Source organism: Bidens hawaiensis, unplaced genomic scaffold, assembly GCF_021521415.1.
Source record: "Bidens hawaiensis isolate Kalapana, Puna unplaced genomic scaffold, B.hawaiensis_p1.1 tig00004525_1, whole genome shotgun sequence".
NCBI classification, from domain to species: Eukaryota; Viridiplantae; Streptophyta; class Magnoliopsida; order Asterales; family Asteraceae; genus Bidens; species Bidens hawaiensis.
In genome coordinates, this window is record NW_027491273.1 from 278250 (window position 1) to 296043 (window position 17794).

General features: G+C 35.9%; 2 protein-coding genes across 2 annotated transcripts; both read right to left on the bottom strand.

The window, feature by feature from the left end:
• Positions 1-813: 813 nt before the first annotated feature.
• LOC143626787 (putative white-brown complex homolog protein 30) lies at positions 814-5544 on the bottom strand. Its single transcript, XM_077096757.1, has 12 exons — positions 5331-5544; positions 5181-5244; positions 4946-5092; positions 4819-4853; positions 4195-4268; positions 3167-3960; positions 2444-2740; positions 1957-2373; positions 1721-1869; positions 1340-1629; positions 1112-1242; positions 814-1040 (listed from the first exon to the last, which is right to left on the bottom strand). Exons 1-12 carry the CDS (start codon positions 5404-5406, stop codon positions 887-889), a joined length of 2628 nt encoding a protein of 875 aa, XP_076952872.1. The 5' UTR covers positions 5407-5544; the 3' UTR covers positions 814-886.
• Positions 5545-15615: 10071 nt separating this feature from the next.
• On the bottom strand, positions 15616-16968 carry LOC143626853 (uncharacterized). Its single transcript, XM_077096803.1, has one exon. The coding sequence runs from the start codon at positions 16966-16968 to the stop codon at positions 15616-15618; it is 1353 nt and encodes a 450-aa protein (XP_076952918.1).
• Positions 16969-17794: the final 826 nt, after the last annotated feature.

A 17794-nucleotide genomic window follows, 5' to 3' on the forward strand; every position in this document is an offset into this window, starting at 1 on the left:
ATGGAATCTCTCTACATGAATATGCCCTCTCGCTTAAAGCGAACTGACAAAGCGAGTACTCGCATAAACCTCTTGCTTAAGGTTTGTGTTTTTTTTTATGTTTTTTCTTAAATTTTAATGTTGACACGGATAACTTATGTGGTTTTGGCGTGGTTTCGAGTACAGGCAAAAACATACATCAATGGTGGCTTTTACTGGCACCAGTTTGCTGGAAAAAGAGGTTCCTAAAGGCCAAAAACTTTTGTAGATGCCTTATTTCAACCTTAATAAGGCGTGATCGGTTTTTTTTTGTCATGCAAAAACTAGAAACTAGTGTAGAAGGGATTGACTGTTTGAAACTTGGAACCAACTGTTTTATCTTTATTATTTGTCTTTTCGGATTCTATTAATGAGAGGCTTTTAGTGCTCTGGGGATCGGTGTTGGATCTGATTGTGCTGCTCATGTTGGTGAAGATCGGTTTTGGGTGAAAGTTGAGAGCGAGAGTGTTAACAAGGCTATTGAGAAAAGATTGAAGGAATGAGAGACGGAAGAGAGCTAAAGCGCTTGGAATAATAGCGCTAATAATGTGACAGTGAGTCTTCACGCTTGAGCTTGACAGTATTAATTCAAGAAATTATAAGTGATGCAAAAACTTGTTGAAACTTGTTAAACTTATACCTATGTTTTTACATGGTTCTTTTACTTATATGCATAATCAATCTAATCAAATGTTAGTTGTTTGATTTGTCATCGCATAAGTCGACTGTATGCGTGTACCTAACATCTGTAACTCAAACCTTAGTCCTTCCGACCAACGAGTGTGTCCTCTCACACCTCTTGCTTCTCAACTCACCAAGGACTGTTGATTGACCGACAAAAGTCAACCCGTTAACCTCAACTTTTCCACTACTTCGACCTCGACATCAAACATATGAAAGCTAAAATCCGACAACCCATTCCCGTCACCATAAGATAACAAAGACATTTCTTTGAGTTATGAATATCAAAATTAAATTTCTTCAATGCAGCGCATCGTGTCATCAGCCACACACCCGTATACCTGCAAAAAAACCCAAACCGAGTCATAACAAATGCATACCCCCGATAATAATATTCGGTCTCATGACATACTCTTTGGCATTTGCAGTCACAAACGCTTCCAAAGCCCATCTCGGGAAAACAAAGCGCCCCACTAACGAAACTGCAGACGTTTTGTCTTGATTCGCAATGAGCGTCAAAACCACAGGCAAAAGCACAGACCACTGAAAAGAAAATAATAAACAAATAAATAAATAAAAACCGTGTTAATATACGTTTACGCATATGAAGAATTAGTAATTATTTTGAAATGTGACATACCAATTGGGCTTGGCTAAACTCGAGTGAGATGGCAAGCGTATAAGATATGCCCGTGACACAATAAACGAGGCATAATAATACTAAATAATTCGACTCGAAGCTCGATCTAGGGTAACTGAAAAAATAGAACATGCAAAGATAAACTAAAGGCTTCATGACTACATTTAAAAGGTCCATTGTATCTTTGGCTAGAAAATAAGATAAACTGTTCATCCCGCTCGCACTCTCCCGCCTGTATTGTAATTTATCCTGCGAAAATGTCCTCAAAGCCCCAATCATACATAACAAAGCTGAAATCATAACACAAAAACAAAGTTATATTTTCATTATAAAACTAATACTTTAATAATTGTTTTTTTTTTTATTATTTTCGTTACTTACAGACAGCAATAACAGTATACTGGTAACCCGTATATCCGAACGACACGTCACTCACTTCTGCCATTGTTCCTAAACAAGCTCCAGCAAGTAAAAGTATAATGTAATCGGCTGCTTGTACTCTCGCGTCCCTCAGTCGTTGTTTAGCAACTCTGCACGCGCACAAATCAGTCTTTATAATTTATATCAGAAAAATAAAATATATTTCATATGAATATTATGATTATTATTATTATTACCTTCCAATGTAATATCTATACTGCCTAAAAACACCAGGAGTAACCCGGCCCGATAAATCAGGGGTAGTAAAGTAATTATACTTCTCAACTTCGCGTTGACTATCCGCATGTTCAACGGGCTCAACAGAAGATGATGATGAACCATTTTGGTCACACAAATGCAACATATCGGGTGGCACGCGGTACCCATTGTGAAGCATCCATTTAACAGGAAGCTGCTGAGCTGTCACATTCCCGCCCGGTTTCGTTATTCCTTCGAGAATATCGATTAAGTGATCGGGTGTGTTTACGCGGTCGGGGATTGTAATCCCCATACCCCCAAAATATTCCTCAACTTTCTCAACGGGCCCGTGGTACACGGTTATCCCGCCTTTTGCTAGAAGTATCAAATCATCAAACATCTTGTACAACGAGTAACTGAAACAGAAACCCGTTACATGATTAATAATAATAATAATAACAGCAGCAATAATAATAATAATAATACCTGGGTTGGTGTACAACCATGCTTATGTTGACACCTTCAAGGGCTTCGCGTCGAAGGGCCCGAAGAAGTAAACTAGAAGATGCACTGTCTAACCCGGAGGTCGGTTCGTCTAAAATTAATAGTGATGGTTCCATGACCATTTCAAGCCCGACATTGACCCGCTTCTTTTGACCACCAGAAATCCCACGTTTTTCAACCGTCCCGACTTTTGAGTCTCTCACTCCTTGCAGTCCCAACGCCTCGATTACTCTTTCGGTTATTAAAACTTTATCCGCTTTTGGTATATCAGCAGATAGTCTAAACACAAAACAAATAGGTAAATAAGTAACTATTGCGCCATGTGGCACATTTTATCTTTATCTTTATACTTAAAAATAAGGAAAATATGACCCCAACATAATCTTTGTCGTAATTTGTTATATCTAATAAATAACTAACTGGTTGCGCCACGTGCCACAATTCTGTGAGCCAAATATTATTTTTCCCACTTCTCTTATTTCACCCTTTCGTATTCTTTTTCTTAAATTAGAAAAGTTCATTAAAAATGCAATAGTAAAAAAGTCAACCATAAGTTATCTCAAAATATTGTTAATAATTCCTATATTTATTATTACTAACTATTTAATATTTCATTTATTCAACTAGTGTAATACACAAGTTTCTAACCTGGTAATATATTATGACAAAAAGGATTGATTGAGTATATTAAGTCATTAAACATACCGGCATCGAGCACTAAACCGAAGGTTTTCTTCTACGGTCAAATCTCCATGAACGATGTCATCTTGCGGGACAAACCCGACAATTTTTTTATACGAGTGAATAGATTCAGTTTTTCCATTTACTAAAATATTCCCAGACATGTTACATCCGGTTATTTTTCCTGTCAAAGCGGACAAAAATGTGGTTTTTCCGGCACCAGACGGGCCCATTACAGCCGAGATTCTACCAGGTAAAATCTTTCCACTGACACACCTCATAATATTCTTTCGTTTTCCTTTTAACGTTAACGTTAGTTCATTAAACGCGATTTCAATACAAGGCCGTTTCCTTAACGAAATGCCCTCGCCATCATACACCATGTCCATGTTCATCCCATCCATTGCTTTCTCTCTCTCAATTTGACCATACGCATATTTAAATATTTGACTTCGCGTATGCAACTCTTTCGAAGCTTTACGCGCGTGTTTTGAACTTAAATTTTTATCCCCACTTTCCAAATTTGAACTTTTTTCTTCCAAATTATCATCAACCGAATTCGTGTCTTTCTTATTCACTTGCGGCCCGCTAGCATTTCTAGTTTTTGTTCGTGTAAATGTTCGTGACAGTGTTTCCTGCAGCCCCTGTAATCCTGAAGGTTTCCATTCTCTTGAAGCTCTAGACTTTTGTCTCGCGTGTGCAGTTTCACGTGCATACTTTGCTGCTGCTTCTCGGGATTTTGCTTGTTTCTCATATCGAGTCGAGATTACTTGGCCTGAGCAGTTATATACAACTATCAGTATAGCTGTCAGTAGAGCCTGCAACACAATTGCATAGCATTAAATGTTAGGGCTGGCAATTCGTGTCTTAACGAGTTTAACAAACGCGATTAACACAAGCATCAAACATGAAAACCTGCATGACAGTTATGCATAACTGTCATGACAGTTATGCATTTTATGTACCAATAATGAGAAATGATGTACGCTAGCCTCCTAATTTTAATTATTTTTTAAAAGTATAACCCGCTTATTAAGCGATCGACTGCTTACAATAAGCAAAACTCCAAAAACCTGCATGCTCGGGATTTCGGTTCCCTTGTCACACTTAGTGCCGGCAAAGCATCCTGCATATATTTAACTCAATCACTAGATCTTCATAACAAGAGGAACACGCATTGTATACGAGCCAAGCTGCTCATAAGCTACTCAGGATCGGCTCTCTTTGCCTAAATCGAGCCATGCAAATGAGCTCAAGCCTAAATATTAGCTTGTTTAATAACGAGCCAGGGCCCTAACTTAACTTATCGAGCTTGAGCTGGCTCACAAGCCTGTTACATATAAAATTTTATTTTAATACATTAAATATATGTTTATGCGTTAATTATTAATATCTATATTATGTTTATACAATAACTTTGATTAAAATAACCATATAATATGTATTGTTTTATAAATAAAAATTGTAAATAATATAAAATAATTAAAAATGTACATAAATTAATTAATAAATAATAAATGAGCCTAGTTTGAGCAGAGCTCAAAATGAGCCGAGCTTGAGCTCTCTTAAGTTAAACGAGCCGGGCTTGAGCATATTAGTCAAGCTCAGGCTTGGCTCGTTTACACCCCTGCAGATATGTGTACTTTCTCAAGATTTAGTTGATCAAAAACACTTACGGTATTTAACTCTAGAACCCATCCTGCAATAATATCTGCAATCAAACGGAGAGTTAAGCATGAATGCACGCGTATCAGAACGAAAAAACCAACAAAACGTGTTATAAATAAAAAAATAAATAAATACCCTCGAGGGCATTCGATTTTCTTGATGGTTGTAGGACAATAATATCCTGGATCACATAACATCTCGTTACCCAAATGTACGGGAACCCACATATCAGCTGCACCACAACTATGATTCAGCTTGCCTGAAGGTAATTGGTAATGGTATCTGTAAAAAGATTTCTAAGAATATATGTCTTAATATTGTACATGCATATAACTTACAGACAATGTCAAAACCTTGAATGATCACTTACGGTGAACAAATCCCGGTTGCTGGAGTGAGCTTTGCCACAGGGCAGTGTGCGCCCAACGGGCATGCTGCAGTCAAATGGAAAAAAAAAAAAGACTGTAAAAATGTCATAAAGTTAGCAACTTTAATAGTTTTAAGTTTACGTTTAACTTACGGATCATGCAAGTGAGACCTTGCGGGCAGAAAAAGCCCTCACAACACGGTTTGCTGTTAGATGTTCTGAAAGGCATTTTTTTAGGATTTGTTTCATTAAAATCATATTTCTGGCCCGGGTTCGCTGCACTGGCCCAGCCCGCCTCGCATCCGGCTGACCATGACGTTAGGTTGCAGTTTCGGTTCGGTTCTAAGAAATGAGATTCAGACACGCTTTTCTTGTCGCCACTTTTTTTTAAAAAACTTGTGAAGTATACTATGAGTTCGGATACGGTGCACAGTCGAAGTGGGAGATCTGAAATTAAGTTATACTTAATTATGATACATATAAATATATAGGGGCGCGCTTATTTTAGAACCAGTATTATGTTCAAAACCAAGAGAACCATTTAAAGTCAGAACCAATGTTCAGAACCATTTATAGTCACTATTTTTTTTTCTGCAATTCTGATAGTTGATTAAATTTTGAGTAAAGTACACGGATGGTCCGTTTGGTATGTTTATATCTCACTTTTGATCCTTAACTTTGAGAAACTATACCGCTGGTCCAAACTTTTACATAAACTAAATGGTCCCCAGACATAGATGGTGTTAACTTTTTCTGTTAAGTGTGTGTGAAATGACTAAAATACCCCTCTTGATTAAAAGTAGAAAATAAAAACCTTTTTCTGTTAAGTGTGTGTGAAAGGACTAAAATACCCCTCATGATCAAAAGTAGAAAATAAAAAACCTTTTCTGTTAAGTGTGTGTGAAATGACTAAAATACCCCTCTTGATCAAAAGTAAAAAATAAAAAACCTTTTTCTGTTAAGTGTGTGTGAAATGACTAAAATACCCCTCTTGATTAAAAGTAGAAAATAAAGAAACCTAAAACTAAAATAACATACCCTTTTAACAGTTATTAATATTCTCAAGGGGCAATATAGTCCTTAGAATTTATTAAGACTACACGATTCTCAACATAATATTGGTTCTAAAACGAGCGCGATATATTATATATATATATATAATAAGTTAATAACAAGAATGGATCACCTTGCAATTTTTCATGGCACTTTTGGAAGAATCTATCTCTACCTTGAAAATCAAAAGCTCCATGAAAATCTTTCTTTCTACAACAAAACACAAATACATGTAAAAAACCAAAAAGGGTAAAATGGGAAAAAAATTAAAAAATTAAAATATGGTCAAAATACTTACACATCTTCTGTGCAAAAACCTATCACCTTTTCGATTTCCGGCTGGTGTTTCTCAACAGTCTGGTTAAATTTTGCAAGAAAAAGATTCGAAATAAGCGGTGTGATTCGCGGAACCGGTTTATGAGCAGGAGAGGCTTTTTGGGAGCAAACATTTTGTGGGAAATGACCCACAAATAAAATAGATATGAAGATCAAGAATGTAACCCAACAGGCATTAATCATTTTTTTTCTTGTTATTCCATGTGCAATGTTATCATGGCTGGTTTGCAGTAAATGAGTCAAGAAACAAAAATTTTAGATGAATAGGTGAAATGGGTGTGATGTAATTTGGATAATCTTTAATAAAGGTGGGAGCTTTATGAGGAAATCTGGAGTTTGACAAGATTTAGGGGCAAAAAGAAGGTGTTTGTTTGATTGTGTTGTGTTTTGCTGGGGTGAATGGATTGAAGATTTGATTGGAGTAATAATAAGAGTGGAGAAGCATGGTTTTCGGTTGAAGAAATTGCGGGAGAAATTGATGGAAAGAATCTCCAAAATTTTACCGTTGAATTTAAGGAGGTAAAACCCTAATTTAGTATCCTTTTGGCTTTCTAAATTTTAAAGTCTTTTTAACACTTTTACCATGATTTTGAAAAAATTCTTAAAATGGTCATATTATACTGTCGGATCTGACGGAAACAAGAACTGATCCGATGGAGTAGTGTAGCCTATCAGATGTTGACACATATTCAAATGTTTCGGCGGATTCGACGTTTTATTAAGTTATCCTATGGATTCGTGTTCTAGGCGACGTAATAATAAATAGACGGATCCGATGGTTCAATTCATGCTTCCGTTGGATCTGGCTGTTTAATTTGTTCGTCGAACCCTAGATTTTCAATTATGGGGTTTTTGATTTTGAGTTATAGAGTGAAATTGAACACTATGATTGTGTTCTCCTTGAAAAACTAAGCGATTTACACTATGGACTTGCTTAATTTCGTGGAGAAATAAGAAAGATCGAGATGGAGGTTGGTTATGAAGGTTTAGGTTTGAGAGGTAGAAGATGAAGAATTCCGCCGGATCCATTAAAAATTATGTCGGATCTGACGGTTCTTTAACGAATTTCGTCGTATCAAGTGGCGTGATTTTAAAGGTCCACGAATTCTGTCAAACGGTTCTAGCGGAAAAAATTGGCTATTTTGGGTTTTTTTTTTCAAAGCCATTGTTACACCCTCAAATTTTAACTAACGGGGTTTTACCACGAGACGTGTGGCATACCAGGATCTAGCCACTTTTCATATTGAACAACTATTTAATAAGGTAAAGTGCCATTTAATATTATTCATTAATATGAGAAAAATATTGTTACATTGTATGTTGCGTTTGCGGAAGTGAAAAACAAATATAAGTTCCAAAATAACAGTAGACAACTAGACGCCCAGACATAGCAATTCATGAAACCCTAAACCATGCTTAGGTGCTTGATGAAATCCATGCAACCATGATTCATCCTATCTTCTAATGTGCACCTTAGTGATTTGAGAAACACATGCTAAAAGGGTCAACACAAACGGTTGATGAATTAACTGGTTTTAATCTGAAACAAGTTCTTTAAACATGCAGATAAATTAAAGATGCTTTATCACTAGTTAATTACTCAAGTTATCACGATACAATAGTGTGGGGTCCATCGCGACCGATGCTGGCATGTGTCCGTTTGTGTGCCTCACTGCCTCTCGCCAAGTCTTATCGGAACTTGGAAATGTGTTTAGGTCAATATTACACCCATTCGATCTTCAGTCGAGTTTTAGCGCAAGTGGGGTTTGTCAAACCCAGTAGTACTACTTAATATTGCCTCGCCAGTTTACCTTACTTAATGATCCGATGTGTGTGAGGACTTTCACTTGGTACTTGCACTAAGTATCTATGAGATAAAACAATCTTACAATATTCAAAATGTTTGTGCATGCTTTCTCCCCCAAAAATGATCAAGTAAAAGAGAGGGGTTGTGAAACTCACCAGGAGTACGTGCTAATAAACGAGTCAACAGCTAAAGCAAAAGGTCTTGTACAAGTATGTCACAACCCCTGACCCTATATCCCAGGAGGGGAGCTGTGAACATCGAGCGGTAGCATCGGTGTTTTATTATTAAGATATTTAGCAACAGAAAATTCATCAGGATCATAGTTAGAAAAATTTTCAGAGTTATAAAAACACCATGATTGCTATTTCATAAACTGGGAATAAAACCCATATTTATACAAACATAAGTTTTATAGAGATAAAGCTTAATTTACAAACACATTTCTTTATTCTAGTGACAAGCCACTTATTTAAGCTGAAAGCTCACAAGCATCATACATGTGTCTCTAATAAGTCACCTGAAACATGTTTAAAAATATTTGATCAGCAGGAAATATTGGTGAGTACATTCATTTATAATCGACACATACATTTTTACAGTTACATCATTAAGATGTTTTACACCCGCCTGCTTACAAATTACCGAAAGGTATTTGTCACTCAACTGTATCTGTGAATGTGGTCATATTACTTATTGGCTAACACTTGTCCAATAAGTAAGGTGTAATAGCCCATTAGGCAAGCCTTGTATATAAAACCCCACAATACGAGTAATAACCATCCCGTAAGTCTACAGAGACTTAATCACTGTAATGTAATTAAAACCCTTTGAAATTATTTTGAAAGCATTTGAATTATCTATCATAAGTTTAATAAGTTTAAAAATCATCATGATGGTATTGGAAACCAATTGTCTCACACAAATGTGAGTTGTACAAAACTCGAATGTCTCACCTTACAATTTTGCAAATAAAGGGCTTTATGGTATTAAGCACCTAGATTAAACACAATGTAGTATATCTAGATTAGTATCAACCGATAATCATAATGATAATCACAAAATTAAAAACTTTGCACGATGACACAAAATCTAACCTTGTTCAGGTAGAGTTTTGGATTCGTGTACGTAGCTTCTTTCGATTGGGTTGGTTATGACTACTCGAGGTATTATACTAATACCCAAATTATATGAAAGTGAGAGAGAGAGAGAGAGGCGTGAATTTTGGGACGAGAAATGAAGGCTGGATCAGCCCCTTTTTATAGTTTATTTCAAGGTCGGTCGTGTATCGCAATGGACCTACAATAAGGTCATCACGTAGCGAGACTAGCCTATAGGGTTGCCGAGTCAGCCCTAGCTATTCCACGTGGCGTGCCCTGTGGCATGAAACACGTCACGTCAACGTAACCTCCACGTTGCATTTCACGATTGGTTACTTAAGGACCTGTCGCATAGCGCGACAGCCACAAACGTTTTTCCGGATAATTACACGTCATCGCGTATCACGACGTGTCTTATTTAAATCCGGCGTGTAGCGCGATGGGAAGATAATTAAAATTTTTTATTTTCCACAAAAATACTAAGGCGGCTCTCAAGTGGCTCGTGGCGATGCGAGCATGCGAAGTGCGCCATCAAAGTGCCACATTGCGCCCATCACACTTCGCCCGTGCCCAAGCGCGCCGGGTGCTTCGCACCCTTGCTAGGACCACTGAGAATGCCTTGTAATACAAGAATATTATAGTGTGAGCTCTCTTTCTTATAAAGAGCTTACAAGTTTTGTAATCGAGCGATGTGGGACAAAAACCTACCTTTTTATTTATATCAAGGTAGAATGGTTTCCTTTTTCTTCCTCTACCAATGTGGTATGAAAACTCACTTTTCTTTTGCTTATTTTATTGGTTTGTAATAAAGTATCCTAAAATATACAAGTATGTAAGTAAATGTGTAGTGGTTCCTAGAATCCCTAGTATCCAAACAATTCATTTGTTTATTTATGTTTGACCAAAGTTTGACTTTGTTTACTTTGACCAAAAGGTCCAATTTTGTTGACCTTTGACCAAAAGGTCCAGCTTAGTTGATCGTTGACCAAAAAGGTTGGTTGGGTTTACCATTGACCAAAGTTTGACCGAGTTGACCTGACGACCTGTTGGTGACTCATAACCGAATATATTAACTTATAATTGATAAGTGTCATTCCGATTTACATGCCTTATCAGTAATGTATGGCATAAGCATCAATTCACTTTTCATGCAATGATCATGATCCAAATCAAGTGTTTACCACAACCTAATACTTCAAGCATAACTAACCATTTAGTCAGTAATTTCTAATTGCCAAATCATGTTCTAATTGTCAACAAAGTCAATAAGTGCACAAATGATCATAAAGCTAATCGTATAGCATACATACCAAATCTGAATTCACAAGGCATATTTTAACCTATCAAAACCTATTTTTCTACCACATCAAACCACCAAATTTAATTATGAAAATTTACCATAGTAAACTACAAGTCTTAGGTTTACTAAAAAATATTTTTTTTTTGTATTGTATTTTTCCAATGTGCACAAAATTCATACATTACAGCAAAGTATGTGGATCTATTTCAGCGCGCACTATAAGGTATTACTTTGGTTAAAATTTCATCATAAACCAAATCATGTAAAGCCAATTGGGTTAGAATCCTAACTCAATTTATGACCCCATAAGTGGAATCAACCCAATTTCCTTATGACCTTCCATAAGTGGAATCAACCCAATTTCCTTTGTCAACCTCAAGATATGTAATTGGGATTTTAGACCAGAATACAAAATCCCACAAGAGCCTAGACATGTTAATTTGCAAAATCATAAAAACTATCAAGTCTAAATCTAAAAATTATGATTTTTAGTTTTCTGGAAATTAGACTCAAAGTAGTATATCATAAAACCAAGAATCAATCAAAAATACTAAGTTAACATGAGTTTACAAACTCAACAATAAACAAGGGAGAACCTTATTTTCGACAACCAGACAAATGAGAAGCTTGACAAATAGATTTATTGAATTGAACATTTGCATATATATGTGCATACGACATTTGTAGTGGCTAATTAATGTTTTATTTTCTATATTAATTGCTGACATTATATGTTTGATTTGTTTCAGGTGCTGCTTATGGGTTGTTTGAGGCTCTTTTAAAAATTCAAGGTGAGTTGCATTTAGTTCGTTGAGTTACTTATATTGCCGTTTGGTCGCGTCATATGGATCTCATCTGATTATGTTTTTGGCTTCTGCATGTCCTAGAACACACCATAATAAAGTGTTGCTTTGGTGTGCTGTTATTTTTGTTTCCTACAGATATGTCTACTGCTGCTTGTATTGCTTTGTAGTTTAGAGTTTAATCATCTTTACATTATTTTTTTTACAGAATGATTATTTTTTAAGTTTGTTGGTTTCCTTAGATGGTGTATATATAAATCTTTGCTTGACTATCTTCGTTAATCATTTTTTTCTAAACTATTTTTAAGCAATTCTTGATCCGAAATAAGTCTATTTTGGTTTGACTTAGTCGGGGTTTCAGGTAGAGCTCGGGTGAGCGGGTTAGGGACGGAACAGTCGAACAGAATGGGTGCAGGTCGAAACAAGTTTTGTTCGGTTCGAAGTTGGTTACATATTAGAAGGCTAAGCATGTAATGGGTTGGTCGATCGTGCAAAGGATGCCGACAAATTAAAATAGCATGTGCGGGTAGTGTTTGGGGTTATTTTTGGTATTTTGACTTTCATAGCAACATATAGATCACAACTTCGGTGTTGAATTCATTTCTACCTTTTCAAATAAAGTCTTGACTTTTGAGTTTAGATGATTAAGTTAAAAGTTAATGGTGGTAGCATAAAGATTGAGTTTAATAATGCCCCCCCCCCCCCCCCCCTAATACATGGTTATATAATGCATTTTAACATGGTTATCTATGTAAACTAACAAGAAAAATAATAATGATCTTGATTTCTTTTAAAAAAATATACTTTAGTATTTTGATTAATCATCAGCCACTTAATAAACTAGTGTATTAAAACTTATTATCTAAAGGGCAAATTAAAACTTATTATCTTAAATAATTAAAGGGCAAATGCCATAAAAGACCAACATACTTTCTGTTTATTCTCGTTAAAGTCCATCAACAATTTTGTGCACATTAAAGTCCCCCAACATGTTAAATTTGAACAAAAATATAACATAACTTAAAAACATTTCAATATATAAATAATCTTCCTTCTTCTGGTTGGTAATTCTAACACATTTCAAGAATGTGTTCCAAATCCTCAAAATGGAGTATTAAGAATTTGTAATTATTTACTTTGCACTGCTGCAAGCTAGACCATGTTAAAAGTACTAGTTTTAGTACCATGATGGTTCACCGATCATCTTAATTCAAAGGATTTGATTATTTTAAGTTTTTAACCTTTTTTAGTTATATTTGATCAAAACGACGTGGTTTTGATGTGTTTCACGTATGAGTTAGATGCCTAAAAAACCCATATTCACTTTCCCCCACACATATATTATATCACATAAGAAAATTTTTAACACAAACAAAAAAATCAGCTCCATATTGTTTTTATAAGCTATGCCACATTTTTGTTCAAATTAGCATGTTGAGGGACTTTAACATACAAAAAATTATTGATGGACTTTAATGAGAAAAAACAGAAAATATATTGGTTTACATATTAAGGATTGTAAAGGAATACAAAATATTCTGGCGAATATTCGAGTACATAACATGATATAAGATTAGTTTTTAAAAAAATTGTGGGTGTGGGACATTATAGTATTATAAGTGATACATGTAATGGTTACCCGAAACCATTTACCTACATCAAAACAGCATATATTAATATACTATATAATCTTTAAAAATACAATGAATAAAATATGTAAAATTATATAAATTTTAAATGCCTAGTCAAGTATATGACATGTGTTTGTTTTTTAGGTGAGGTTAAGCTGAAGTTTTAAGTATTGAGCATTCAAACAAGTAACCTTAACCATATAAGACTATAAACAGGTGTACTCACTATCCACGAGTAAATCTGTAAACTCGATAGGCAATGAGTAGCAAGTACTCGGCTAGTATGAAACCGTATACGGGCATGATTCCACCACCATCCTATTATACTTTTGTTGCTTGTATAGTTACTAGTTGTTAAATTAATAACAAATTGTGGGCATCCCACCATGATTGCATCTTAGGTAGGAACTGATATATGCAAACTGAGATATCCTTTGCTTGAGGGGATGCATCACCTTAGTGGAGTTTAATCATTTTCCTTGTATGGTATCTTCATCACCATCAACAAATGTCATCTAATACTTTCCAACTAAATATCAATAAAACATCTCAAAAATATCTCCATTATTATGCAACATGTCTAAAATATACAAGCAAGATATATCACAAAACTTACCAAAAAGGAAATCATAATTAAAATTTCAAGTGAAAGGAGCCACTTTGCACTCACACAACATATATGATTCACTTTGGCCTGAATTTCGAGTGCTCAATCATTTTCAAACTCCCCTAACCACAATCTTTTTGTCACATAGTCTGCTCTCCATCACTCGATTTATATGGCTCAATCAATTAGGTGGTCATCGACTCACGACTACACCAAGACACCTTAACGTGCATGCTCTGCGTTAGTGATGAATATCCGGACAAATGTTTCGACAAAAAGAGAAAACAACAAATATCACAAACAGATGTATGAGGAAGGTAGGCAGGACGCATTTTTCGATATTTACATGTTACTTTATAATATTGTTAAATGTACACGCGTAATACTACACATAAGATGCCCGTCACTTTGTAGAAGTTTTTTATATTTATATTCACGCAACCTATATGTTCGTACAAATATCGTATAAGACAAACATAAAATCAAAAAAGATGCTTCCAAGTCATATCTTAAAATGCCCATGCATATATATGTACATACAAGATATAAGCTCTTCAACATCTTCACACTATATGTCTCTCTCTCCTAGTTGCCTACACTCAATATATTCACTATCTCTATCCCTAACCCCCCCCCCCCCCCCACGCACACACACTCTGCTAAAAGGCACATCTATATATGCATACTTGAAGATGGTTCAAGCGAAGAGTGTGAAAGCATGGCTTAAGAAAAGGCGACATACAAACGGAGTTGTAGGATGGTTAAGATGTGAAAAATGGTGGCCATGGACAACCAGATGGACATCATCATCATCTATGTATGATGTTGAATATGATGAAGATGATGATTACATTCCAAGGGATGTCCCCAAGGGTCATTTAGTAGTCTATGTGGGTGAAAACCAAAGGAGGTTTGTTATCAGTGTTAAATTACTAAAACATCCCTTGTTCAACGTGTTGCTGGATCAAGCTCGAGATGAGTACGACTTCACTGCTGGTTCCAGGCTCTATATCCCCTGCAACGAGAACGTTTTCCTCGGTGTGGTTCACTGTCAGAAGATCCAAGTTTAAATCTAATATATTTAAAAGTTGGTCTATATAGTATGCATATTTAATGCAGGATCAATAAACCGAGTTTTTGCATGTGTTGGATGAAGATGATGATGATTGATGAAGATACATTTCAAGGGATGTCCAAAAGGGTCATTTGGTAGTCTATGTAGGCGAAGACAAAAGCCGGTTAGTCGTCAATATGAAAGCCGGTTAACTTCACTACTGGTTCCTGACTCTGTATCCCCTGTCATGGGTAGTTTTTCTTAGCATTAGGGCTAAATATTCACTTTCTGCCTTCGGATTTTACTAAAATATTGAAAAACTAGTGTAAAGTATGCAGCTTTATTGCAAGATAATATGGTTACCTCATTTCTTAAGTATCATTGTATAGGAAACTAGTTACAACTTACGATGCGAAATTGATGATCAAACCATCAAAGTCCACTAATTTAATTAAATTCTAGGCATGCATCAACTAAATTCTGCAAGTGACCAAATAACAGAAGTCTAAAACTGCAATAACCAAAATACAGAAGTTGTTTGATTAACCAACCTAATATAGGCGAATGAAGTACACGTGTATTACATTTTGAAGCATGCTGTTAACAACAAAACTTATGAAGAATGTACACATATACAAAGCATTAAGTTCATATCATCTAACAAAGGTAACACTAAACCAAAATACAGCTGTTTCATTAAACACTCACAGTCATATAATCGAAGCGATTTCGCAAAAAACGATCTAATGATCATCTATCGTCCCTAACCATATCTTCAAGCTCTCTTTGACCAAAAGGTACTCCATTATTACTAGCATCTATCGATTTAACAGAAAGATAATGCATCATCCATGCCACCATGAAGTAAACCTCCATAAACGATTGAACCACGGAGGCAAACAATGTGCCAAAAAAATGTGTAAGTACATGTCTTGCAAACGACCCGCAAGCAATACCTTCTAAACACTTGAGATTAATAGCAGGATTAATCATTAACGACAGTAACCGACACCCTTCTTTAATAACTTCTTTCCCGGTTTTTCTCGAATCCACCATCGCCACCCAAGCATCCAACGCAAACACAAAAGACATAACCAAGTCTATCAAAAACCACGATAACAGAAAACGGTAAATCTCCTTCTCAAAACCTTTAACAACCCAAGGCGCCAACATCGAAAACGGCATAAACTTCAACCGAATAAAAATCTTGAAAAGCGAATACTGATCATCAATCTCCCCAAAAAAGTAAAGTCCAAGTAGCTGAGTCCATCCATCCCTAACCACCCATCTCAAAATAACAAACCCCAACAACCTTCTCGCCCCCAAGATCGCACCTTTTTCGAATACTTCCCGAAAAGAACAATCTTTCTTCAACAATTCATTCACAACCAAGATAAACACAACCCCATGAACCCAAACACAAGTAAAAACATATACAGGAATCATAACCCCATACGAACCCGACAAAACCCCAATCAACCACAACAATGTATTCAACTCATGTTCTTCAATCCCAACCCTAAAAAACAAAAACCCCAAATTGGCTTCACTTTCATTCTTCACATCATCAATTACCACAGAGCCATTAACCTTATCAGCAATCTCAGCCAATCTGAACGTCAATTTAGCATCCGACCGTACAATTTCCGAAACCCTAATCCCATTATCAACAACCAAACTAGAGAACCCCAATTGAGGATCAAACGAATCAAGAATGAAATTGGATTCATTCCCATGTTTTTCCTCCAAATTCCCGAAGAATCGGTGATCAATTTCTTCATCGCCGGAGAAAAAGCCGTCGTCTAGGGTTCCGACGCGGGTGAGCTGAAGAAAGGGGCGGCGGCGGTGGCGGGAAATGGGTATTGCTGGATTCGGGTCGGGTTGGGTCCTTGACAAAAGGGTTTGGATATCTTGGTCGGAATCGATGTAATGAGTGAGGTAATTAGTTAGGGTTTCGAGGTTATTACGGAGGGAGAATAATAAGAATGAGAGGATGACAAGTGATCGGAGGTTGTGGGTGGTGGAGAAGATGATGGTGGTGGTGTGGTGGAGGGTTTGGGTGGCGGTACGGAGGTGGGTTAGTGGTGGCTGGTGGTCGGTCATGGTGGTGATGATGAATCTTGATTCTTGAAGATGAAATGATGAATCTTGATTTTGATTTTGATTTTGTGTTGTTATTATTAGTTGTAAATTTAAGAAGTGTTTTGGACTGTTAAATTTGTGTTGATTGTTGTCTACAATGATGGTGGTTTTTATGATTTCTTGGTGAATTTTGGGAAATGGGTATTTAATAGCATGAATTTTCGGATTGGTGAATGAGTATTTATTTATTGTTGGGTTGTGTTTTGTTACTTGAAAATCTTTCCATTTTTGTAGTTAAGAGGGGAGTTGATGAGAAATGAATGTTTTTTTTGGGACTAGACGAGTAGATTTATTTTAAAGTTAAACGAGCTAATTTGATTTGATGGGTTTATTCTTAATAAGCTGAAGATGAGTATGAGTTTGGCTTGTAAAAAGATGGAACTAACTCGCGACTCGCGAGGTAAGCTTGGGTTGAACCCAACATATTTATAAACGGTTATTTCAAGCAAGTGAGTTACGAGTCACAATCTTTTTAACATCTTTATTAGAGTGTAATCATGTCGTATGACATATTTAAAGCATTCTCATCCCCTCCACCATCACTAAATCTAAAATTAAACTAAAAAACGTTATATTTTCTCTCTCATTTTTAATTAAATAATATTTTTTGATATCTTTATCATTAGTTTTTCTCTTTTTTTCACTCACAACCACCATCAAATAATATTAAAAAATTATAAGAGGTGAGTAGTAGCTGTTCAAATATACAGAAAAATTGCTGCATTTTCTCTATCATCTACTCATAGCACCTTAAACCGCTCCCTAAATTATAAAACCCTACTGACAA

Excerpts from the sequence above, each read along its gene's own strand:
- LOC143626787 (XM_077096757.1), bottom strand. The coding sequence starts at position 5,406 with ATGCCTTTCAGAACATCTAACAGCAAACCGTGTTGTGAGGGCTTTTTC. Across the intron at positions 5,245-5,330 it reads AGGTCTCACTTGCATGATCC|CATGCCCGTTGGGCGCACAC; the intron begins GTAAGTTAAACG and ends ATTTGACTGCAG. Across the intron at positions 1,041-1,111 it reads GTGACTGCAAATGCCAAAGA|GTATACGGGTGTGTGGCTGA; the intron begins GTATGTCATGAG and ends GTTTTTTTGCAG.
- LOC143626853 (XM_077096803.1), bottom strand. The coding sequence starts at position 16,968 with ATGACCGACCACCAGCCACCACTAACCCACCTCCGTACCGCCACCCAA.